This window comes from Patella vulgata, chromosome 8 (genome assembly GCF_932274485.2).
Source record: "Patella vulgata chromosome 8, xgPatVulg1.2, whole genome shotgun sequence".
In the NCBI taxonomy this organism is placed as follows: Eukaryota; Metazoa; Mollusca; class Gastropoda; family Patellidae; genus Patella; species Patella vulgata.
The window spans coordinates 50,627,056-50,654,744 of record NC_065886.2 but is presented as its reverse complement, the minus strand read 5'-3'; the positions used below and the strand labels follow the sequence as shown (position 1 = coordinate 50,654,744).

At 31.8% G+C, this 27,689-nt stretch overlaps 1 protein-coding gene across 3 annotated transcripts; it reads left to right on the top strand.

The window, feature by feature from the left end:
- The first annotated feature begins 1,212 nt into the window (after nt 1-1,212).
- Nucleotides 1,213-27,689, top strand: LOC126830520 (testis-specific gene 10 protein). 3 transcript variants are annotated; one of them, XM_056103024.1, is made up of 23 exons: nt 1,213-1,320; nt 2,942-3,151; nt 10,720-10,848; nt 11,239-11,454; nt 11,878-11,943; nt 12,801-12,951; nt 13,810-14,072; nt 14,921-15,046; nt 15,231-15,323; nt 15,553-15,615; nt 16,177-16,350; nt 17,008-17,085; nt 17,291-17,442; nt 17,575-17,845; nt 18,366-18,421; nt 19,097-19,265; nt 19,681-19,791; nt 20,372-20,557; nt 20,970-21,179; nt 21,729-21,931; nt 22,258-22,362; nt 22,998-23,216; nt 24,207-27,689. In XM_056103024.1, the coding sequence occupies exons 2-23, from the start codon at nt 3,092-3,094 to the stop codon at nt 24,319-24,321; spliced, it is 3,216 nt and encodes a 1,071-aa protein (XP_055958999.1). In that variant the 5' UTR covers nt 1,213-1,320; nt 2,942-3,091; the 3' UTR covers nt 24,322-27,689. The 3 variants fall into 3 exon arrangements, with proteins under 3 accessions (XP_055958999.1, XP_050416874.1, XP_055958998.1); XM_050560917.2 differs by lacking the exon at nt 2,942-3,151 and having other exon boundaries at nt 1,247-1,320; XM_056103023.1 differs by lacking the exons at nt 1,213-1,320; nt 2,942-3,151 and adding an exon at nt 5,564-5,581.

Genomic DNA, 27,689 nt, shown 5'->3' with positions numbered 1-27,689 from the left:
GAGATTTCCATTTAAAAACTTCTTTTTTGCTCCAGTCATCTACTATCTAGCTCAAATAAATCTTATTAGAAATTTCATACTGGATTAAAAATAAAGTAAGGAATCTTTTAAAGCAATATGTTTTATTTGTAAACCTGAATTAGTATTGATGTACAATGACATAGGTGTATATAGCAAATAAATGTGATATTTGACTTCATGCATTTGTTTGCTGCCTCTCCCTTGAATCCCAACCACTAATACTTCTATGTAGAAGTTTGTGTTGAGTGGACATTAAACTCTCTCTCTCTCTCTCTCTCTCTCTCTCTCTTTTCTATATAGAAGGATAATTTTACAACTTTATATGTCTAATTATGCACAGAAGTTTTGTTTAGTACCTGTTTGTATTTTTAAAAAAAAAGTGATTTAGAACAATTTATATTCAGGTACATGTGATTTTTCAAACTTATCAAATTTAAATTCTTTACAACACAAGTACTTTAATAATGGTATTGTATAATTTAATTTAGTGTATATCTAAAGGAGATATATATGTTATTGTATAGTTGACATTCCAGGGTAGACTACTTATGTTTGATCACTGATTAATCTCATATATATGAAGGCTTTTATATGTTGGGATTGTCGTGGTTACTAAGCAAACGAGTCCTTGACAACCAGCCAGTCGTGTCACTGAATTAATTACTTTTATTAGCCATAAAGCAATTTAGTAAATCTTTATTCTTGTCTTCATCTTTATCAACTTTAATATTGCTAAAAGCAAGATTATTAAATTAATCCTAAGTACTTTAATCTTATGTTATGTTTTTTAAAAATTTGCAGTTGGTGTTAAACAAAAAATTAAATAAAGCATAATTAATTTGATTTGTAATTTCTGTCTACTGTACAATTTGACATTTTAATGAAAAATTTTGAAATTGAAGTTAAATTGTTATATATATGAATAAATATTATAGAATTTTGGGGGAACTACAAAACTATTTCTGTGCTTATCGAAGCATAAAGTCTGAGTGATTTATTTAAACACTTAAATGTAAATCTTCTTAAATTTTCGACTCAAACAGATGGATATAAGAGAAGTTGTGTGTATATAATTTTGCATGTGTTGAGAGTAATTGATAGTAAAGCGTGTTTGAGCGTGAAAGACTATTGATTTGACGTCTGTAAAGAAAAGGGCGGGAAGCTCAAGTGGGACAGGTTAAGTTAGCTCTATTGACAATCAAGTCTTGGCCTGTTGTATTACCTGTTAGAAGGCAGACATTTTCTCTTGTCGTAATTTAAACCTTAATATTACATAAATACAACATCTATACTTTATATGTAAGTTAATCTTTTATATTTTGATATTGTTTTAATTGTGTTTTTGATAAATTAGCAAACCTCGGCTGATTAGATTTGATTGATATTTTCGTACATATTTATTGATTTATTGATTAGTGTGTGTAGGTGACATTGTTTACAGTTTTTGATGCACAGAAACAAAAATCATAAATGATACCAATAATTCTGTATTTGATAAATGGTCATAAATTCGATCAGATTACATTCATGGAATTGAATAGGAGTAAAGTGTGCATATTCACTATTGAATGTTTTATCATTGAAAGGACATTCATTATCAATATCCATACCATGAATTGAACAATTATATGGAAATCTTAGGCTTTGTTAATTCATAATGTAAGTTTTCTAAGAATTAAAATTAAATGATAATGCCACTAATTTAAAAAAAACGGTGAAATCAGAATGATTTAATCAATTTATAATCTGTTAATTGGATTATACATGTATTTAATCCTAATTGGTATATTGTAATTTAAAGATTATATAGATGCAGTTTGATCAGATATTTTACCACTTTAAAAACATTTGCTTTAAATCACCATGATTGATTAAGTTGCATGATTTAAAATTTACTTTGATATCAACGACCTCTGTGGTCAGTCTATCTTTTATCTTGCCTAAAGCGTTAAATATTCATAAATTTTTAATTCCTTCCTAAACAATGATATTGGATGTTTTGGTGTTAAATATTTAAAGTAACAACTTGCAGGAATTAAATATCTTTGAAATAAAATTTGATTGAGAAAAATATTGGACTTGAATAATCACCAGTTAGAACACTGACCTTGTTAGATAACAATATTACTGCACACCATTGTTGTATATCGGTATATCTATTAGAAATGTATTTCACAGTGATATGCAGCAAAATGTAATATTTATGTAAAAGAATTGTTAGTGTTCTAAAATATTGTCCAAATTTCTTAAAGATACATTAGTTAAGAGCTAAATATGCCTATTGCAAGTCTTTCTTTAGGCTTCAAATGTTACAGAAATTATTAATTAGACCTTTGTTTACATAACAAGCCCAAGATCAACTCTGTAGACCCTATGATGGCTTGGAAACAGCTTGGATTTAAACAGTCATCCATTTCATAATTAAATCAATAAATGGCTGACCAAGCTAACATGTATCCTTAATCACTGACGTCACTCCCGGAGACTGCCGATGAAAGGACTGATAATCGAGGGTACCTTAGACATTGAGAATAATTACTTGATAATCGAGAATGTGGGAGGAGTTATCATCTGTCAATCAAACAATCAGCAATTCTTGGAGACAGTGCGGTGACAGTTGATGCCTATTTATAGTCCAAACTTCCAACAGTAATTACTTCGTTCAGAATAAAGTAATTTTCAACATTTTATTTTTTTATCATCTATTTATGAGCTGTTATATCAAGAATGGCTGTCTGTCTGTTAAAATCTTAACTAATGTATCTTTAATAAAACTGGTCTTGTGGAAAACATTTAAATAGCTTGCTGTATGAAACTGGACTAGCTATAAAAAGTTTGCACTTTCTTGTAAAAGTTAGAATTGCATATTGTGTGTACAGATAATCACTTTATTTACTATGGCTACTTTTCAACATTTCAGACAAAATATTCTAGTAATTGGTAAGATAGTACAATCAGTATGAATTTTTGATTCATTAAAACACGTTGGTTATAAAACCCTAAAAAAAATATCTTGTCAACAAATTCCCACAAAAAAAGGTGGATGAGATAATCTTCTTGATTTATCAAAATGTCAAAAACGGTGAAAACTGTGACAACAAAGCGTCGTCTGGTTAAGAAAAATGTGCAGGTATAGTATGACAATGTAATACACTTAGTGTTAGTATACTTGTAATCTAGTATCGTAGAATAGTTCAATGTTAATGTTACGCTGTTTATTTTAAAGACACAACAAGTCAGATTGTTCAAAAATTTCTATAGACTGAAAATTGATTTATTATGTAATTAAGTACATCTGAGTATTAAAAAAACTTAGTGCAGCATGGGCTGGTTTATTTGAACAAAATTATTTATTATTATTTATTTGTCTAACATACATACAGATGGTTGAGTGAAATCAATAGAAACCAATGTTATCACACCATTGGTTTGAATTGATCGATTTGATTATATTTTGAACCAAAATATTTTTTAATGTGTACTATTTCTTTTGATTTGATTTAACCTTTATTCTGGCATGTTGGGGCTTTAATTTTAAGCAACATTTATGTTCAAAAGCTTCAAAGATATTGAAAATATAAAAATAACAAATAAATGATTTGTTCAATATTTTTTAATTGTTTTCGGGTTCCTATCTTTAACTATGTATATAAGAAGCATACTTATGGAATGGCTTAATTAATCTATAGCTTTTTATTAATTTTGATTCAGTATATATATATATGGGCTCTGTTTTGTTAGTATCCTTAATATATTTAACTAAGTGTTGCAACAAGTGAAGTAAGAGGAAAAGATAAAACTAATTCTTTACAACAAAAAACATGAAGACTGGGAAGTTTCATGGACCTCTTAAACATACATTATGCAAGAGCTAAATTTGTCTATTGCAAGTCTTTCTTTACGCCTGAAATGTTATCTAAATTAGTAAAGATACATTATGGGAGATATTTATAGAGAGTTGGCCATTCTTGCTATAACAGTTCAAAAGTAGATGATGAAAGAAGAATATATTGAAAAATTCAGTCAAATTACTTTATTCTGAACATAGTTATCATCGTTGTAATATTTGCCTAGAAATGGTAGCAAAATGTGTCTTCACCTTCGCCGAACGTTTGATTGACAGGCGTTAACTCCACCTACATATCTTGATTATCAAGTAAAGTTTTCAATGGCATACTGAAAAGCTTTACAGCGGCCTCACTAAGTACACTCTATCATTTAGCCTCGATCTAACTGACGTATTTTCATCAGGTTACCCCTTATCTGATTTAATCAATTAGTGAAATCCTATTTAAATCCGAGCTGTAGCCGAGCCATCCGTGGGTCTACAGAGTTGATTTTGGTCTTGTTGTTTAAATAAAGATCTAATTTATAATTTCTATAACATCTGAAGCCTAAATTAAGACTTGCAATAATCAGATTTAGCTCTTGCATAATGCATGTTTAATTAGACATTAATTTTAAACTTGACAAGAACATAGTCAACTGTCGATGCCATTGGATATCTCTGATATCAAGTAGATTAGAACAGTTCAGCCATATTTTGAATTAATTTAAAAATAGAGAAGTGAGGCTTAGCTTCAAACAACCAGTAATGCCATTAATGCACACATGTGTCAAACCTTTAAAAGCTAATATCTTTGCACGCAATAGAGGAATTTGAATGAAATTTTTCAAAATGTTTATTTTGCATTATCTATTTTCTAACTATTATAGTAAGAAAATTCAGCTCTTTCTAAATCTTACATAATGTAATGTATCTTTAATACTTTTAGTGTGTTGGATTGTTTGTGGTGCCAATCTCTCTCCTAGTATGAATTATTTTGAAAAATCCAATCACTATCTAATTTTTTTATGACTCATTATGCAAATATATGAATGTTTTATTGATATTGCAAACAGAGGAGAAATAAAATGGATGGGTCTATGCTTGTTATCTCATGGTGTCCTATTAAAACAGTATGAATCAAAGAGTTGATTGCATGTCATATCTGAGATTTATTTGTTTAACTAAACTGTAGGCTGATTAAACAGATTAGCCTAAAGGTTACTATCAACATCTCACGTAATCCTATCACTAATTAATGTCTGGTAATTACATACTATTTATACCGATCACCTACTAATTGCTGATAAGATTAAGGTTACTAGTATAATTAATTGTAAATCCATTGTTAGTTAAAGTTTGATTAGTCAGATTTACCTAATGCCTGGTCTAGTTACGGCTGTTCTTTAATCGTATTGTGATCATGTCAAATTGTTTGTGTTCATTGCCATCACAAATGGAATGCCTTATATTACATGCAGACTGGGTTGATCACACAAACTAGTTCTGCTACTGTATGGAGACAACATCATTGATTCTAGCCTAGTAGTAGTAGTAGTAGTGGAAATCGTATGGTAGTTTGGAATAATAGTAGGACATTTATTTGTGGTGGTAGACTTTGCTGTCTGCTGCTGTCACCAGTTCAGCCGGTGTGTAGTAGTTTCAGTAAACATGTATAAGATTGCTCGAGGATCGCAAACTATAAAGGAATATAAGCCTAAAGTTAAAGCTCATGTAAGTGTTTTTTTTTTTATTGTTGGATATTTTTGGTCACCATAATACAATTGTGTGTAGATATGTGTAATGGCTGTATGCAGTGATGAACAGACTGATTCATTGTATCAATACCATGATCTATACAAGGACAGTCAGATCTATATGATCATGATATAATATATTGATTTCTGAGATCATTGCAACTGGAGCAATGCTAGGGTGACAAATATGACCTGTCTTCCAGTTAGAAATATCAATAGTTTTAATATGACATCATCTTCAGTAGTCATTCTATAATTTCTGATTCTCATAAATAAAATAACATTTTCTTCTCTTAAATATAAGTTATATCACAAGGGTTCAAATTCCTTTTGTTTCAAATTTCTAATTTTGACAAACATAATATCTTATTTTGAACAAATGTTTATTTAAAGGTGTATTATGTAAGAGCTATATGAACCGTTTACAGGGTTTTATTTTCGTTTCGAATGATATATAAATTATTCTTTAGACATTTATTCACATGACAAGCCTATAATCAACTCTTTAGCTCATTGGATGGCGGAGATGTAAACAGATTGAAATACTATTGCCATTTAATGATTTAATTTAATAATGGAGAAGCGAGGCTGAGTCTCGATTATCGAGTAATGTTGCTGCGATTATAAACAATCTAAGTCAAAACTTCAAACAGTGATAAAATCGCTCAGAATAAAGTAATTTGAATGAAATTTTCAGTATATTCATTTTGTATTATCTATTTTAGACCTATTATAGCAAGAACAGCCAACTCTTTATTAAATCTTACATAATGCATCTCTAAAGCTATGTATGTAATAGATGTAATTATATTTGTTAAATCTTTGATCTCACTGGCGTTATATATATCTAGCTCGTTCATAATATAAATAACCAACGATTTGATTGACAGCCAATTGAACAACATTTGATTGAACAAGGTGAATGACTTGATTAAATTGAATTTTAGAACTAATTGTCAAGAGAAATATCGCTACTAATTCAAAGTGAAAACATATATAAGTTTTCAATATGTGAGATTGTAATATATTTACGATGTTCACAGGGCCTTATCTCTTTAACTCGCATACAAAGCCACCCAACTTATTAAAAATAAATATTGAGTGCTGATATTGACTTTGGCAAAGTACACCTTACTTCATTCATGTCTGAACCCAACACTGCGTGTATTCCTCCTATAATAGTTATATAGTAAAACTTGTCTCCAAAATTTGGCACAGGATCAGAATTTGTAAAAAATGTCAAATGAACAAATCAATTTTAAGTCTGTTAGATTATGCTCATAATTTGTTGTGTCTGACATTTTAGATCAACTTAGAATCCTGCTATTCTGATAATTTGTCATACTTCCAATGATCGTGACTCATTTAAACATACATTATACAAGAGCTAAAAATGTCTATTGCAGGTCTTTCTTTAGGCCTGAAATGTTATATAAACTATTAATTAGACATTTATTAACACGAAAAGACCATAATTAACTCTCGATGCCATGTTATGTGTCCGATTTTCTTTGGATTTGAATCCGATCTGATGATTAAACGCAAAAATGGATGTCCTAACAATGACAATCAAGGCTACAGTGATTTTTAAAATAAGGCTTTCTCGGCTTAAAGTGAAGCAAAGTGACTGAAATTTTTAGCATATTTCCTTTACATTATCTAGTTTTTAACTATTATAGTGAGAACTGCCAACTTGTTATCGAATCTCCCATAATGTATGTTTAATTGAATGATACTTGAATGACCAATAGATTAGAATAGAAATCAGACTAAAGATAATTAAAACATAGTAGTGATTATATAAGATAAAGGTCTATAGTATTTATAAAAGCTTATTTATTTCTCATAAAATTCTAATTAAACCTTTTGTGTTATTCACTTATTGATTTAAAAAATATTTAAAATCCCGAATGAATCAAATAAGACTTAGTCTCATAGAACTAGATAAATTCTATATAGATTGTTAGCTGTTGAAATTGATTTATTTTGGGAATGTCAATTTATCTATGGTGGGGCCTTTAACTTAAAAGTTTAATACAAATTACAGCTAGGTTTCAGGTCAGTGGAATTATTAGTTTTAGTAAGAGATTTCTCTTGTGACATTAAATAAATGTTGAAAAATTTCCTTTGTGTGGCCTTTAAAGCAGATTGAATGGTGCTATGGCCTTTAAGATAAATTAAAGCTATGTTTAAGCTTAATCAGTTTGACATGTATGTAATAAGTGAAGTGTATGACAAACAATTACCTACTAATAGACTTACCTGTTAAAAACAGGTGATATGTTAAGACTTGTTTCCATATAGCCATCTTGATATAAGGTAAAACTATAAGGAGGTAAGAAATAGTTTACTTATTATTATACAAAGTTCCGTTTATTTTTCTTTTATTCATGGATATTAAAGGAGCTATAAGATTCTTTGATTTAGGTTCAGTAAGGTATTGAATTGAGTTGATCTGATGATTTATTTCCATGAGTTAGGCAGCAAGGTGTTAACAATTTAATTGTGTATATTGAGAATAATTTAGCATACCCAATCAAAAAAAAATTACTGTAACATAACAAGTAGAAGAGATTTAAGAGAATTTTGCCACTTTATGATTAAAATCATTTTAATCCTATAGACCACTGTATTTAGTTCTTAATATGGAATGTACAATATTGTCGTGTGAGATTAGTAGTAGTCTGTTTTAAGATGGCTGACTGTATTAGCATGGTTCTTAAGAGATTTACTGGACAACAATAGTGATTTTGTGCATGGGTGGGGGTCAGCTGTCAATGGAAGGTCTTTAGAAGATTATGGCTAAAGTGTAGCTCTATCGACCCTCTGAATGCCATTTCACACTCCATATACACGGCTATTGTGTTTTATTATGATTGGTTAGTATAAGCATATTGTTGTTATACAATAGAAACAGTATTTTACCTGATCTCTTATATATTAACACACAAGACACACGAGTAATGTTAACTGGGCAAGGAAATAGAGCACAGGTGTCACAAGTTTCTGAATTCTTCACAATATACACCTACTCTATAGATAGGTAATTCTCTTCTTAATGTTTTTAAAATGATATCGGATTTTATTATCTGTATTAAAATAACATTTATTACTATTTGTTTATTGAACAAGTCAAAAGTAAAGGTGAGAACTAAGCTATGAAAGGATCACAAATAACAAAGACATAAATCAAAACATTCACTTTGTTCAATTCCATTAATTAGTGATATATTTTCTCAGCGTATAATATTGTCAAATAATTATATGATTGAATTTTTTTATTATTAAACAGTTCATTTACACTATTTATATTTCCCATTGGAGTAGCTAATACAGAATATTTTATTGTTTGAAAAATACTCTGATATTTTAATTATGTTAATACTTTATTGCAAAAGGACCGCCTAACAAAAATTCTGGATCAAATACATTCCACAGTAACGATTCTAGTTGTCAGTTTGTAATCTTTAGACTAATGCTATATATCTATTAGGTACCAAACCAACCATCCAATAACTGAAATTAAACATTGGTTAACATCACGAGAGATGATAGTAATAGTGACTGTAAGAATATATATATAGTGGGTTGTATAAAGACATTCAAATGTTAAGATGACCTGCTTGCTAGTTAAATTTAGCTTCAAAATTTGCATTAAACTGAGACTGTGGTGTGAATGGAGGCCATAATGTCATCATTGGTGTTTGTAACTTATGCTTCTAAAATTGAAATAAAAAATAACCCACCTGCATTTTATATATCATGCAAAATAACCATAAATATTTTAGTTCTGTAATAGCTTGTAAACATGTTTAGTGCCTGTAAATATGTATTATGGCATTATGCTCTTTGAAATCAGCTTTAGTGATTTTACTAGGTTTGCAGTTTTTTGAGTAGGCTACGGTACTTAAAGGGTCAAAGGCAAATACATTGCAGAATACTTCATTATATGAAGATATGTCACTGCTGATGCTGTCATTAGATGTAGTGATAAATACCTTTGATATCACCGCTATTGTTTGATCAATGAATCAATTATTAATATTGATTATATGATTATTATCAATATGTTTAACATCTCCTGGTCATTAAAAACTCTCCACCATTTGTAATAGATCTAACAACTCTCTTTCTTCTTCATCATTCTATTGAAAATCATCCTTCCAAAACTCTTCCATAATTCATCACTCAGTTCCTTAATTAATTATCAATGAACAGCAATTTCTCAGTTTATTAATAAAACGCATGACGTCTATTAGTGATTGATGGCAATGTCAATTTCTCTCTGCTCACATATCAATAATGTGTGTTACTACATGTTTTTGATAACAGATAAAATAAAAGACTGACCAATATATTTATTGATTTGTTAGGTAGAAACACAATGGTGAAGATCATTCAGTTGTTTATACTATATTAATATTTAATAAATTCTTGTTCTCACAATAGGGTAATCGATCAATTTTTTTTTTAATCAAAAATATTTTAGTATTATATTATGCTTTGCATGTTATTTAACTGATTTTGTGTATTTCTTTATTCCTGTATTTTATTATTGTGAATTGTTTCTGAAAGTATATAATCAACGTTCTATTTTAAATAAGATAATACCTGGTACATAGAACAAGATAGAGAGAGCAATCAACTATTATTAAAACTTCCACGGTCTATTAAACTTCCCCTTAAAAAACACAAAAGTCCAATCATATCAGCCAATCAAGTGAATAAACATAATTCTCTTTACATTATCAATATTTATCAATCAATATCTGTATTGTCCTTGACCATTGGTTAGCCTTTTACAAGTTGTTCCTTTATAATTCACTTCTATTTGTTTGTTTCATCTAATAAATCCATTTACTACTTTTATTTTATTCTATTTTATTATAATTTGAAAATGTTCTTTAGATATTTTTAAGAGAAAGACCATCATCTTCTGATATTATTTATAAAAAATGCATATGATATACCAGTATTTGATCAAATAATAATAGATTTTATTTATAGCATTCCAAAATATTACAGATCATTAACTTTGAACAATATTTGAGTTTTATGGATACATATGTGCACATTAGTTAATATAAAATTAAGATTTTGTTTATGTTTTTGTAGGTTGAAGGAAGGGATGCAGAAATAGACAGAATGTCTAAGATGTTAGAAGGAGGACGACCGAACAATGTTGTGGCCCTCGAGGCTCGCAACCGGTCAAATGAAAGAATGATCAACCATCTTAATATTCAGGTAATAACTGAATACTCTTGTCATTTCATAGTAAGTTTGTGGGGAACACTTTTGGCCTGCTGTCAAAGTTCGAAGACCAAAAACAGAGCCCGATGGATACATACTCTTTAAACATGGTCCATACACAGATGTAACAACATCCCCATCTCTCAATGCTGATATTGAGTCAACTGGTGTTGTTTCGATTCCCCGGTTGTACGTGACAAGGAGTAAGGTTGTCTTATTGAAGTAAACGAATTATTGAAATAAAATTGAACCATGTGTTTGTCCAGAAATGACCTGGTTTGTGTTGAATGGACGTTAACCCCATTTCTCTCTCTCTCTCTCTCTTTCCAAGAAATCATTTTTTTTAAATAAACATGATGAATTATCTCCCCTTATGGTTTTTAGATTGACATGCTGCAGCAGAAATATAGAGAAGCTGAGAGGAAATACCAAGATTCAATGATATCTAAAGATGATACAGATCTTAAGATGGCTAAACTTCAGGCCAGAAACAGAGAATTAGAACTGGAACTTAAAGATGTTGATAGAATGGCTAAACGCTTGCAGACGGACAAAGAGTTTGTGGTTAAAACTGCTGATAGAGAAATGGAAGAGGCCAAGGTAGGAAAGATATGATGACGCTTGAGATTTTGTTCTCAATATCAGTAGTTATACCATAGAATAATCTGAATATATCTAGATGTTATTGTCTTTCCCTTTATTTGTTTCGTCACTCTGCAGACATGTTGAAGTTGAACATGTTATTGATCTGTGATTAAAATGATCAAATTATCTGTTGTGTGCACGTTTGCTTTATAAAATTTCACTTGTGATCAGTTATTTTCATGAAGGACACATAAAATACAGCATTAAATGAACAATACCATGAATTGCACAAAATGTTTTTTGATTTCGTTTGCACTATGTACAATAGCTATCAAGTTATCGCTTAGCATTCAATATTTATTTTTGCTTTTACATTGATTTTGTTTTGCATGGCCATTTCCAATCGCTTCCAATATGATTTGTTTATTTTGAATACAGGATGAGCTAGAGAAATCTAGAATAGAATTAGAAGGCATGGATATGACAGTCTCACAATTTAAATCTGTAAGTTGGTTTTGTTGCCGCAGCTATTTGATTTTATTAATTTATTACTGTATCATGGCAACATAGTTCTGATGATTCTGAGGAATTAGGCTACCTGAGAAAATTAAAACACTTTTTTTTTTTAAAGTGATGGAATTTCAATTAGTTAGGCAATGTAATAAATAAGAGAAAACTAGCTTTAAAAAAGAATTGCAGCCATGGTAACATATCTTTTTCAAAAATAATATGAAAAAATTAGGTACATCACCACATTTGCAGGATTTTAAACATATATCTGTCACAGAATCTTTGAAAGGGGTAGCCCCACCCCTTAAAGCTCAATAATTGATGATGGTAGTTTCACCATAGAACTAGATTTTATTTGTATTTAAGTCAACTGGCGTGGTTTCGATTCCCAGGTTGTACGTGACAAGGAGTAGCGTTTTCTCCGGGTCCTCCAGTTTCCTCCCAATGCTAAAGACCCCTATGCGCAAGCGAATTATTGAAATAAAATTGAACCATATGTTAGTTATGAAACAACCTAGTTTGTGTCGAGTGGATGTTAAACCCATTTGTCTCTATATGAAATATTGTTGGATATTGTATATTCCAGGAGAGTAATTATCTAGTTTGTGTCGAGTGGATGTTAACCCCATTTGTCTCTATATGAAATATTGTTGGATATTGTATATTCCAGGAGAGTAATTATCTAGTTTGTGTTGAGTGGATGTTAACCCCATTTGTCTCTATATGAAATATTGTTGGATATTGTATATTCCAGGAGAGTAATTATCTAGTTTGTGTTGAGTGGATGTTAAACTCCATTTCTCTCTATATATGAGATATTACTGATGACTATATATTGTTGTTTATTTCAGGAGAGAAATAGAATGATGAAGGAAATTAGTGAATTAAAGGCTAGAATTGGTTCTACAGATGTTAGTAGTCACAATCTTGAAATGTTAGTTGATAAATTACAGGAAGAGAAGAGACGTTTAACTCAAAGAAATAATAAACTTATTTCTAATGGTAAATATTATTGAATATTACACAACTTACTATGGTATCACAAACAGATCTCAAACAGATCAGAAAACGATCACAAACAGATCACAAACAGATCACAAACAGATCTCAAACAGATCAGAAAACGATCACAAACAGATCAGAAACAGATCACAAACAGATCAGAAACAGATCTCAAACAGATCACAAACAGATCACAAACAGATAGATTGTAATAATAATAATAATGTATATTTGTAAAGGGCCAATCCAGCCACAAATGCATACTCTCGGCGCATACTATATACTCTATTCTATGGTCACTATTTACACACATATTTCGATCCATTCTAGTTGAAATGCACTGGTAAATAGATGAGTTTTTAGTTTTGTTTTAAAAGATTCAAGTGATGGAGCTGTTTTAAGCGGATGGGGTAAAAAATTGTAACATTTTGTTTGACTGCAGTCCCTAAATGGGTTGAGATATTACTGTTTTAATAAAAAACAAAGAACAGTATCTTAGAACAAACCAACTACTGTTGAGATTTAGAACACATTCTTGGCCTTAAAGAAGCGTAATCACTCTCATCAAATATTTTTGAATAATATCCAAATAAACATAGACTCGCAATTTTTGTATCAACCATCAATGAATCTTGAAATTAAAAAAAAAAGATCTTTCTCGTTCTCTACTCCTCTCTTATGGAATTCACTGCCTTACAACATTAGAAACTTTGACTCCTAGCACTAACCTACAAAGAATAAAATATTTTTCAGGTATATATGCGTTAAACTCCCTGAAAACTACCGTAAGACTCACAAATTGGAATTTAAGACCTACCAAGTGGTATCACCTCATAATTGTTTGTCTATTTTTTTCAGAAAAAGAATTAGTTTTAGAAATCGAGAGGTTAAAGAGGAAGAATGGTCCAACTAAGAAGAGTAAAACACCGAGTAAATTAGATGCGTTTATTCATAGTATAGAAGAGGAACGTGATTATTATCGGGATCAGGCTGATACATTACAACGTCTCTTACGTACGGATGGACCTGGAACACGTGGTAAAAGTCCTATTCGCTCCCGTCCATCTTCTAGAGCTGGTAGTCCGGCCAGAGATCTATCACCTTCCAAGAGAGATGGAAAGGTCAGTAAAGTTTGAGTTCTTATTGAAATATTAGTCAAAATGTGGCAAGTCCTTTGCTTGTAAAGGCCTGTGCATTGTTTTTGTGTTTTAAACATTCAAACATAAGAAGGTTTGTTAAAGAGGCATCGTCAACTCTCTCTCAAATTTATTTTAAAACTTACCTAATTGTTGTAAATAAAAGTAATCGCCTACTCAGAGTTCAGAACAGTAATTTTAACAAGCTTTCATAAAAATTTATTGAAAACCACTGAAAAAGTTTTTTTGACAAGTCATATATTGATAGTTAAAATGCCTGCATCTTAGCAATGACTTAACAGAATTGTGTCAGACTTTGCATAAAATCTATGCAACAGTATACCTAGTCAAGTCTAATTAAATCAAAAATTTTTTTTTTTTTTACCAAGTGTTGATGTCTCTTTAAGCTAATATCTGCAATATAAAATAATTAAATCTGATTCAAATACAGATCTATTATTTGTTTCGTTTTTTTATACGTTCGATGGCCTACACTACATGAAGATCTGAACAGTTATACTGGAAAGTCGCGTCAGCGGTCATTCAAGTGGCACAGACATTTGATTAACCAATCAACGCTGATTTTTGTAATAGGATTCCCACAGTTCCATGCATCGCACGCCAAAAACTCACTGTAATAGACAGTTTCATTAGCTAATCCCTCACATCATCCAGAAAGCAGGTTATATAACAACTCTTCCAGATCCTAGTGTAGTAAAGACAAGTAAAATGAAATTTTGAACTATAAAAAACGAAATGAAATAGGATCTGTGTTTTAATGAGATTGATAATAATTGTTACTGGAGTTGTATGATTATGATTCTGTATTTCAGACATCAGCTTCTGTATCTCAGTATGAAACTATAGTACGAGTTTTAGAAGAAGAAAAAGAATATTATAAGAAAGAATACGAGAGTCTTAAATCATCCAAGAGATCGGGTCGATCATCTCCTACCAAGGTTATTATCATATAATTATTAATTCAGTATTCTTCAAATTATCAGAATTTTAAATTAGAATATTTTCAGGCAATACGAAGCCTATGACCAGCGTGCCCATATCAGTATTGGCTCCCCATAAAGCCGAGTTTATTTTTACAATAAGCTTATTGTCTAACTAGTTTTTTTATGATATTATTTGTAGAATGTAAATGAGGAGTCCGAGATAGGAAGATTAACTAGAGAAAGAGATGAATTAAAGAATTTATTGGATAAATTTGAAAGGCATATGTCTGAGGTAAGAATTAAATTTTTTGTTTTATTTGGTTGCGTGTAACAATTGATTTACCTATTTGATCTATTTGTAAACTGTTTAATTTATAAAGTTAACTGTCTAACTGTGATATAATCATATTAATTATGTATTGTTTTAACACCTGTATAATTAGATATAGGTAATGATAATATACCTTGTTACACCTGATATATGATATAATGATTTATTTATTTATTTACCTATCTTGAAGATCCAGGCCAATGTTAGAGTTTTGACATCTGAACGAGACAAGCTTAACAACATGTATGAAGAGGTAAGTAATACACGGTATTTATACCAGCCAATCATATTCTTACTCTAAATCCAGATCTGCATATCAATACAGGCAATTTGATTGGACTGGGACTTAAAACTAAAAATAGGTTAGATGTCAATGTAGTAGAATATAAAAAAATAAAATGAAACATAAATTTACTTATAATCCCATTGGATGGCTTGTAATACCCCCGTCAAACCGTGGTGACGTCCTTACTGCACTGCTACCGTGATAAAAACGCCAGATATCGTGCTGTGGTCTTCATGGTCACCAGTGATTGCCGAGTCATGTCGTCTGTTTTGAGCATGTTCAAAACAAATGCCAAGGTTTTGCGATCTGACCTGGAAAGCTGTGAGAATGCAGTTTTGTTCAAGTTTGTAATTATTTGGGACATTCTCTTGCATTGTGTTCACGTTTGCCGGTGACCTAGTGTGTTATCTGGGAACCATACTGTCGCAGCAGCGCAGTAAGGACACAACTCGGTGTGACGGGGGTATAGTAGACCATAGAACAGATCTGACAAGTTTAAATTTGAATAAAATTGATTGTATTTTACAGACTAAGGATGAACTAATGAGAGTTCGTAGAGAACTGGTTGCCTCCCCTAAATCTCAGAAGACATCTTTAGCTGCGCAGGCTGTATTACGTCGGGTAGAGAATGAACGAGATGATGCTATAACTGATCTAAGAAGAGTTGTAACAGATAGAGATAGTCTCAGGGAAAGACTCAAGGTAATGGATGTTTAATAGTAATAGTTGTAGTCCTAAAAACACGACGCCATGGCCTACATTTCCTTGATAGGTCCTCAATCCTGAACAGTTAACAAATACAATAAAGACATTCCAAAATGTTATAGTTAATAGTAAAAAAATGTATCAGGAGACAAAGATATCGACAAAACTGCAGTATATGTTCATTTGGACTGTGCAAGAAGCATTACTGTTTAAGAACTGCAAAGGGTTAACTTTCTAAATATATTTGAACAACAAACTCTTTACCAAAAAGTTGGCCGAATGTTTAGCGTGTGCACGTTGTATCATAAGGACTGTCATTGTACGTTACAAGGAGTAGAGTTACCTGTCCAACTTCGTGGGTTTTCTCGGGCTCCTCCGGTTTCCTCCCACTGCTAAAGACCCCTACATGCAAGCGAGTTATTGAAATAAAATTGAACCATATTATGTTTGTCCCGAAATGACCTAGTATGTGTCGAGTAGATGTTAAACCCCATTTCTCTCTCTCTCTGTTTACAAAAAACATGTAACCAGATAGAAACAGGGAAGAGAAACTCACACACAACACACAGACCTTGTAAGTAAGAAATAATGAAGTGAATGAATCTAGGGACCATGAGGGTAATATATTAAAATGTATTTATTGTTTTACTTCAGATTGCCACTGAGACATCATTATCTGATAGAGCTAAACTAGAACAGAAAGTAGAAGATCTAGAATCAACTCTTCATACGGTAACATTTATAGCTTTGTTTATATGAAAACTAAAATAAAATAGAAATATATGTTTAATTTAGTAAATATTTATGAAGAAATAACAGTGTTTGTATCTTGTCAAATTGTACAAATTGACATTTTGAGACTAAAAAACTGTTCCACAACAGTCCTGAACTTGATTGTAACCTTGGTTTGTAATGAAAAATATCTACTTATTTTTAGGTTGAAGCTGAACGTAATGAATTAGCTGCTAGAATGAATACACTAAAAGATGATATCCGAAATCTAGATGAACAATTGAAGAATACAACATTTAGATTAAATGAGGCTTCTGACAGTGCTTCCAAAAATAAATCATCGTCAAACCAAATGAAGTAAGTAACAAACAGTATATTATATTTAGTTGATAAAAACTGCCTAATGTTTTGGCTAGTTGTTTTTTACTACTGAGTTCATATTTTTCCCATATTCAAACAAAATTTTAAGTTTATTTTCTTTACTTAAAGAATGCTGGCTGAAGAAGCTGAAAAATCTTTGGAGGAAACCCAGAGACGACTAAATCGCAGAGAATCTGAACTTCAATCCCAAGAAGAACGGATTGTCAATCTTGAAGAAAGATTAACAGAAGTAACACGTTCGTATACCATCACTAAAGATGAAACTAATCAACTACGAAATACACTGGGTTCTATGGACAGAGAAAAAGACTCACTTCAAATGACAGTTGATGAAAAAACAGAAAAAATAGCACAGTTAAATAACGAATTACATGATAAGGTAAATACAAGTTATAACTGATTCCCAGGGCAGTTTTATTTCCGTTTGACTCGAGTTGTGTTTGACAATGAAAACTGGCTAGTATTTTGGAATATAAAGAATAGAATTTATTAAGGGACATATGATTATAGCTCAGAATCCACCTGCCCTCCCATATATATGAAAATATGTTAATTACTCAACATCTTTTGGGAAAAGAAACAGTTGTAAATCCAACAACCATTATCTAATCTAAACAGACCATTTTAAACTATGGGACAGTAGGAACCAAGTAGTTTTTGATAATTCTCGAGGAATTTCAACAATTTTCCAAAAAGTAAACTTTAAATACAGAGACTCCTGATAAAACAGCACAACTACATGATACCTGAGTTGTAGTAATAGTTGCCATTCACGAGTCAGTGTGTTCCACTATAACAAAACAAATTCTGAAAACTGTTTGTTGTGATGTAGATGAATATTTTCTGCTGTATTCTGTTCTACAGGTTATATGTAAAGTATATTGTAATTATTTTTACAGGATAGATTCTTGAGTGATCTGAAGATTAGAGTCAGTGAGATAGAAGCCCAGTTAGAGTAAGGAGATTTTTTTTTTAATTTAAAATGACCATTGTCATTGAGTAGTAATTTGTAATTTCAAGAATGAAATAGCATATCTAACATAAAATCAATATCATCCAAAGTCTTCCACATTGAAAACACAAATTATTTTTCAATTTAAATCAACATTAATGTTGTGATCTTACCGGGAAAAGATGGGTTTCTGATATCCAATATTTAAGACAAAATAAACATTTTACGATTGGTACACGAATCATGTACCATAATGCATTTCAGTGCCATTTGTAACAAGGGACTTGAATAACTAGGCTAGACATATTCCACAAGTCATGTCGAACGGTGACGCCGTATTCTTATGTGGAGAACATGTGCAATAAATACTATCAGTGTAGACTGGAATAACTAGATGCTAGGGATTGTCATTTGATTGAAACTTCTGGCATATTTCATCGAACATAACTGATTAGAAATTACAGTAAAAACAGAAACAATTGAATGTAAATCAATTTATATACATTCATAATACATTATTATATGCATTGTGACGCATTTGTCTCAATTTCTAGTTGCCAAATATTAGCGATTTAGCTCCTTTAATGTCTGGTTTTACAATATTATTTTGTATGACTTATATTTGTATTTTTATTACAGACATGCTAATGATAGTTTATATTTGTATTTTTATTACAGACATGCTAATGATAGTTTAAATATGAAAGATCGTGAATTAAAGAGTATGAGACGACAATTAGACAGTACAGGTGAAGATTTAACGGAAACATCACGTAGTAAAGACGTTGCTATCAGAGAAAATCGTAGATTACAAGATGATCTGGGGGTCATGACTAAAGAAAATCAGGTATGTCAAAGATTTTATATGCCAACTTTGAAATTTAAATATATTAGCTCTAAATGAAATGGGGATTGGATAGCCGAATGGTTAGCACCTGTGTGCTGTATCATAAGGTCTGTTATTGAGTCAACTGGCGTTGTTTCGATGACAAGGAGTAGGGTCGCCTCTAGGTCCTCCTGTTTACTTCCACTGCTAAAGACCCCTATGCGCAAATGAATTATTGAAATAAAATTGAACCATATGTTAGTGCCAAAATGACCTAGTTTGTGTCAAGTTGACGTTAGACCCTATTTCTCTTTCCCTAAATGAACTAGAACTAATAGAAGGCAATCAGATTAATCAGAGTTCAATAAGTTTGCCTTGAACAAGTATAAATATCTGTCTAGACATTTAATGAATTATATATACATCCTTTTCACAGAAATTAAATCAAGAATTACAAGATACATTAGAAGATCGGGAGAATCTTAAAATACAAATACAACAATATATATTAGAAGTTAAACGTATTGAAGATATATTAGCTGCTAAGGTGAGTTTGTACGAAGAGAATCTTTAGATTATTCTTTAGCTTACAGGTACAGCACGACAGATCATTCACATGCATCTAAATAGTCTAAAATATGGGGAGCCACGGTGGCTAAGTGTGTAAGACCCTGGCTTGCTAGCCTGGAGGTCGCGTGTTCGATCCATGCATTGGCCTAGAAAGTTCATCAGGATTTTCCGACGTGACTTCCCCTTGTCAGCGATGCAAGATGGAGGGCCTGACAAGGACAGCTGGGATGAAAAATCAAGGTCCTGTGTACACATTGGTGTGCATGTAAAAGATCCCTTGGCAGTTGGAAGAGTATAGTATAGTGTTGCTGCCCGGGCAAAATTTCCCTCATAGCACTCTGTATGGCGTATGCTCATCTTCATTAGCCCAATTCAGAGCAGAACAGTAGGACATTATATCCCATTTCATTTTATTTCAATGTAAAATATGTACTTTTTCAATGTGAAAAATGTTGTTATCAGTATGTTATTAAATACGTCCAAGTATTAAAAAAAATACCCTTTGTGAAGAAAGATGGCAGTATGTAATCAATATAAACCTTTTATTCTGTATACAGGAACAAGAACGATCTGACTTATTAGATCAGTATCGTAAATTATCTATGGAGGCTGAGCAGTATCAAACTACAAGTCATCAACTAGAAAGTGAAGGTTCTAATCTACGTTTAGAGATAATGACTAAAGATTCGGAATTACGTCGTCTACGCGATAAAGTAGATAATATGGAAAGAGAAATACAAGAGGTTTGTTATTTTGATCTCGATATTTCTTTCAAGTGATATTTATTTCATTCATAAATCTTTCATGTAGTCAAGGTGAAGGTTATTCAAGGTTCACACACTCCTTGAAACTCCTTGAAAATTCTGGAAAAATGAAAATGTAATTTCCAGTACTGGAAAATCCTGGAAAAACAAGGTCTGTCAATGAGTCAACAGGCGTGGTTTTGATTCCCCGGTTGTACGTGGTTTCCTCCTACTGCTATTGCAGCTAAAGACCCCTACATGCAAGAGAATTATTGAAATAAAATTGAACCATATGTTAGTCACGAAATGACCTAGTTTGTGTCGAGTGAATGTTAAACCCCATTTCTCTATCTCTCTTTTTATTGGTTTCAACATAATTCAATATTCATGCATTGTAATTTTTTGTTAACAGCATCTACATGCTCAACAAGCGTATGAAATACAAGTTTCAAATCTGACGAGATCCGTAGCCAATCTAGAAGAAAATCTACGTCAGACAGAAGAAGATAAACAGAATTTATTTGCTGATATGACAGCTGTTAGAGAACTATGTAGTAGATTAGAGGGCAGTAAAGAAACACTTCAAAGACAATTAACGGCTTCTAACTTAGATAAAGAACAGGTAAAATTACATACAACATCATATGATATTTCTTGACAATACTTGGTTAGGACTGGTCCAGAAATAGAGGGATTTTTGATCACAACGTTCTAAATTCAGAATCTTCCCCGGTTGTACTTGACAATAGGTAGGGTCCTCTGGTTTTCTCCCACTGCTAAAGACCCCTACGCGCTAGCGAATTATTAAGATAAAATTGAACCATATGTTAGTCCCGAAGTGACCTGATTTGTGTCGAGTGGACGTTAAACCTTAACTCTTTCTCTCTGTTTGTTTCCAAAGATTTTAAAATCTAAATCTAGATACATGAATCCGCAAATATTCCTAGTCATGTTGATTCTTCAGAATCAAAATGGGTCAGTCTTCAGTGAAATTGGTTTGGATTTTTGTTTGTTTGTGAACTGAATCTGGATTTTGATTCTTGGCAATTGCGTTTGATTTTATTATTTTGAGAAAAAAATATTGTTCAAAATATTGTTCAACACTGTTATATATAGGTCCATTACCTGTGATTTATTTAATCTCTGTCTATACTTTATTTGTAATTTCTAGTTACAACAAATGATAGAAGACCTACAACAAGAGGCTGATTTATTAAAAAGTCAACTCGAAGCTGAAAGAAATTCATTAAAAGGTCTAGAAGAGGTTCTACAAAATAATAGAGAAAAAGAATTTGCTTCTCAACTCTCATCTCAGGAAAATAAAGCAGAGAATCAAATGTTGAAAGATCGACTAGCTCTAAATGACAGCAAGATGTAAGTTGAATTCTTCCTAGAAATCTCCGGGTCCTCCGGTTTCCTCCCACTGCTAAAGACCCCTACGGGCAAGCAAATTAATGAAATAAAATTAAACCATATGTTAGTCCCGAAATGACCTAGTTTATGTCGAGAAATATTTTATTTGAAATTTTAGTTCTTCAGTTACAAAAACCCTAATTCAAATTCCTGTTTCTCTTACAAAGATATTTCTGCACTTTTGTAAATTTGACTAAATCTGTCGTATAGTTTCTTTGTCACTAGACAGGTTTCTTCTAAAAAAGATTAAATCTTATAAATTTATTTTCTCATTTGTTTCATTTCAGGCAAAGTCAGAGTAGAGAGGTTGCCTCCCTTAGAACTAGAAATGTTGAGTTAGAGGGTGATGTAGAAAGACTGAGAAGACAGCTGACTAATGAACGTTTCGAAAGGTATTACGACTTTACTTATTTTTAATTAAATGTTACAAACACATTATATGTCAATTCCTACACAACAAGGAGGTCTCTCCATTTCCATACCATCTTTCCTCAAGACAAAGCACATCTTCATTGGCTAAATGAGAGGTCAGATAAGGTTAGGTCAATCTCCTTCAATCTTTTCCTGTAAGAATGACAGCATTTTAGGGGGATTATGGGAGATTAGATAAAGAGCTGACAGTTATCGCTATAATAAGTAAAAAAAATGGATAACGTAAAGAGAATATGCTGAAAATTTTAGTCAAATTGCTTCACTCTGACCCGAGATTATAGCGATTGAATTTTAGGCCTAGCCTCGATCATCATAATAAAGTCACGATTATCTGTTTTGACGTTAAATCATCCATCACAAAATGTATTCAAATCCATTAAATATCGCAGGCTAGGATGGCATCGAGAGTTGATTATGGTCTGGATAAGTTAATTAATGTCTAATTAATAATTTAGATAACATTTCAGGCCTAAAGACAGACCTGCAATAGGCAGATTAACCTCTTGCATAATGTATTTTTAAATAGTAATTTTATATTGAAATTAAAATATTTGAATTTCTTTCTGGATTTTAAATGAATATTTCATTGTTTCAGGGAGAGAGCATCATCAGAATTAAGACGAAGTGGTTTAAATAGAGATCTGAATACTTCCGCTCTATCTCAGGACTATTCTGGTACCATTGGTTCCACACATGTACCACGAGCTTCATCTGTTCCTGTTAGTCATTCTTCTACTACTAATATAAACAGATCATATAGTCCTTCTATAACACGATCTAGATCTAGATCACGTAGTCCAGGAACAACGTCAAGGTATGTAACACAACTTACATAGATTAGATTTTTATATTTTTCAAATCTGGTTGCCATTTGTCAGGGGTAAAATGTCCAGACCTGGTAAGGAAAGTGAGACTAGTCTTTTGAATGAGATGGAAAACCAAGGTCCGCAAGTGTACTCATTGGCACGCACGAAAAAAAACCCCTCTTGATGCACATGTACAAGAACCCCTTTGTGCACATGTAAAAGAATCCCTTTGGGTGTATGTAAAAGAATCCCTTTGTGTGTGTGTGTAAAGAAAACCTTTGTGCACATATAAAAGAGCCTCCTTGTGCACATGCACATGTAAAAGAGCCTCTTTGTGTGCATGTAAAAGAACCCCTTTGTGCACATGTTAAAAGAAACCTTGGTGCACATGTAAAAGAAATCCTTTGTGCGCATGTAAAAGAAAACCTTGGTGTGCATATAAAAGAAGCACTGGGTGTGCATATTATTATTAAGAACCCCTTGGTATCTGTTACTATGGTATATTTGATTTGCTTCAGTTTTCAATACTATTATGGCTGATATAATATAGTTTACATACATGTAACAGTTGTAGCACTGATGAACATACATTATGCAAGAGCTAAATCTGTCTATTGTAGATCTTTCCTTAGGCCTGAATGTTATCTAAACTATTAATTAGACATTAATTTACTTATCCAGATCATAATCAACTCTCGATGCCATCACTAGTCTGCGATATTTACTGGATTGGAATACATTTTTTAAAAAAATAATTAAATGTAAAAATGGATAATCGAGACTTTATCATACCGACTTTAGTAATGATGATTGAGGCTAGGCCTAATATTCAATCGCTAATACCTCAGTTTAGAGTGGAGCAATTTGACTGAAATTTTTAGCATATTCTATTTACGTTATCTATTATTTTCAATTTTATAGCAAGAACTGCCAACTCTTTATCTAATCTCACATAATGCCCCTTTAAAAAATTAAAACAAATTATTTTGTTATTTCAGTAGGTACCAGTCTGTAGAAACATCTTATTACAGTAAAACCAATCGTCGTATTTCACCAGAGAGAAGTTTTACATTAGATGATGATGATCAAACATCGTTGAAAGACGTACTGTGATATTGATCTGCCTATTATTATTATACCATTCCATCTGATCTGTGGGACTGTTCAAAGTTTGGAATATATTTCATAACCGTATTATAACCGTTTCAGCATTTTCACTTATTACGGTAAAATTTATTAACTCTATTTGAGAATATTATCCTTGAATGAATTAAGCAATAAAATTGAAAATAAAGTACCAATAATGTCTGTTGTTTTAACATGACTTAAGATCCTGTAGTATGAATTTCTTTCAATGTCTTTTTTCTTTTTAATTCTAAAAACACATAGCATTTTTCACGAAACAATTTAAACATATAGATCAAAATTTATTTCAATATGACACCAAAGAAATGTGTAGTGTGCCTTTAATTGGACCATATTTTATGCATCATACGAAAGATATTCCAGTACTTTGTTTTTATATATTTATGTTATATCTGTGATAGATACAGTCCTATGATCATGTATTAAGTATTGAATAAAGGTATTCAGGAACTTGACGATCGCAAGAAACCATTATATTTTATTAAAATAATAACCACTATACATATAATCACAATTTATTCGAGATTTGAAACAACATGAATTAGGTGCTCATCTTCATCCAAATATGTACAACATTTATGTAGGTAATTCATATGTAATCCCTTGTTTTTTTTAAATGTTTACAAGTGAGCAGTTTTGTTCGTAGATTTGAAAAAGAGTGTACACTGTAGAGGCATTTATTAAAGTACAAAATATGAACATGTAGTCGAAACAAAAATTAAAAATTGTGACTTCAAATTTCACAATTTCTTTTAAAAATAATTATTGGCATTTTTACTGAACGAAGAATGTGAAGATATTAGCCTACCAAATAAATTAATTCCATTATAAAGTAAAATGATTGTTTCTACCTCTTCAAGTCCCTGCCTTTAATTTTGTCTGGGTTCCGTCCATCTATCACCTTGTTTAACTATTTAATTGGTTTTATTTATTTTTGTACATTATTAGAGAAATTATATTATGTAGTATATTATAAATAAATAAATATATAAATTTGTAAATATATAGAGTATCATATTTATAAACTATTATCTTTTTTCCTTGGGCTATTTTTCTACCTGTATAAGTGTATGTGTTATAATATATATATATGTTACCTATATAAATAGTTGGTTTAACTATAGCACCAAGCTATCATAAGATATTATATACATTAATATAGATACATAAAACTGATATCATTATTTCAACTTTTGTTTTGTATTTAATTAATAATTTGGATTCTCTAAAATACAAGAAATTAATGTGTCATGCTATTCAATGTGTTACGAAATTAATGTGTGATGGATGTTATTGTTTCATGAAATTCAATGTGTTACTAAATCCACGTGTCATAATGCTATTGGGTCATGAAATTGATGCTGCCTGAAGGTAGTGAACGTAAATGCGTAATGAAATTTCTGTCATACCCTACTTTTGTCGAAATTAAGTTACCTGATTGTGACAACATTGTTATATTTGCAGCGACTGTATGTATCATTTATTAAATCATCGTTGATTACTGTATTCTTTTGAGGGGTGTTATATTTGACCAGTGCCTAAGGTGGCATTAATTTCTTGCTCCCATTAAATTCTTGTTTTTAAGAGTACTCTGTTCAATGGAGGTCACATGAAATATTGTATGGCATATTTTACTGGTAGTTAAAAATGAGCATGTTTTTGTATCCAGTTCTATAGAGCCTATATGAGAATATAATATCCTTTCGATTCGTTGCTCTTCGATATTATATTTAATTACAAACTGTATCTTTCAATGGAGCAAAGCAGGGTCTTCGTGTTTGCCTTGGATTAACCTGGGCGCTGTTTCTCGAAATCTTAACTAAAGATGAAATCCAAGTTTTAGTAGATACTTCAATTTTGATTGGCTAAGCACTAAACTCAATCGAATATTATCCAATCAAATTACTAAAATTTGGATTTTATCTTAGTTAGAATTTTGTGAAACGGACCCCAGATGGATAATTTTAAAGGTCAGTCAATTAATTGTAGGTTGAGAAAAAAATAAATATTGTCATATTAGTTGAAAAATATTTCTGGCTAATAAACATATTTTGCACAAAATTGACTGACTTAAATTTAGGATGAGGCGCTAGACCTATTAGGATGATTTTGAACTAATACAAAGCATCCCACTCCCCAAGTCAAGTCTTATTCTATATTACCGACAGTCGAGTCTTATTCTATATTACCGACAGTCGAGTCTTATTCTATATTACCGACAGTCGAGTCTTATTCTATATTACCGACAGTCGAGGGTTAATTACAGATTACAAAATAAATAAATATACTCCTTTCCTAAATATCTACTACCATTTCCTGGTGTGGATTCGATTCCCCATTTTTACGTGACAAGGAGTAGGTTTGCCTGTCCAACCTTGTGGGTTTTCTCTGGTTTCCTCCCACTGCGAATTATTGAAATAAAATTGAGCCATTTCTTAGTCCCGAAATGACCTAGTTTGTAACGAGTGGATGTTTAACTCCATTCCTCTCTCTATATATAGGGGGGGTGGATGGCTGAATGGTTATCACGTGCACGCTGTATCATAAGGCCTGTCATTGAGTCAACTGGCGTGGTTTCGAATCCCTGGTTGTACGTTGAAATAAAAATGAGCTAGTTTGTGTCAAGTGGACGTTAAACCCAATCTCTCTCTCTCTCTCTCCGTAATAGGCAAATTTATGAAACAGTAGTATAGACAGGAACAACATGTCTTCCACCAATACTGTATTAGAATGTATTAGAATGTGTCAAGATAATAAAGTTGTAGATCTAACGTAGAACAGGTATTGCCATTTTGTGTTATCTGGGTTATTAATTAATTTCCTTCGAAGATGTGGAATTAAACTTGTGAAGAGGGCTGATTTTGAACCTTCTGTGCAAACAGTGGTAATATTTACTGTAGATCAGTTGGGGTTCTGTGTCCAGTGACAGGCTGTATTTTATATGCTTAAAGTATGTTTTAAGTAGAAAGCAATAAAGGGCGATGTAGACCCTAGTTACAACAATTTGTGACTTCTTCAAATGCTGGGGATCACGTGGCTAAGTGGCTAAGACGCTGGCTCGCTAGCCTGGAGGTCCGGTGTTCGATCCCTGCATTGGCCGAGAAAGTTCATCCAGATTTTCCGGCGTGGTTCCCCCTTGTCAGTGATGCAGGACGGATTGCCTGACAAGGACATCTGTCTAATCCTTCGGATGAGACGAAAAACCGAGGTTCTGTGTATACATTGGAATGCACGTAAAAGATCCCTTGGCAGTTGGAATTCGATATAAGAGTAGGCGATAGTGCCCCTGCCCGGGCAAAATTTCCCTCATAGCACACTGTATGGCGTATGTCCGT

Coding starts and splice junctions, on each gene's coding strand:
- LOC126830520 (XM_056103024.1), top strand. CDS start 3,092: ATGTCAAAAACGGTGAAAACTGTGACAACAAAGCGTCGTCTGGTTAAG. Junction 15,047..15,230: donor GTCGATCATCTCCTACCAAG/GTTATTATCATA, acceptor TATTATTTGTAG/AATGTAAATGAGGAGTCCGA. Junction 21,932..22,257: donor GCTCTAAATGACAGCAAGAT/GTAAGTTGAATT, acceptor GTTTCATTTCAG/GCAAAGTCAGAGTAGAGAGG.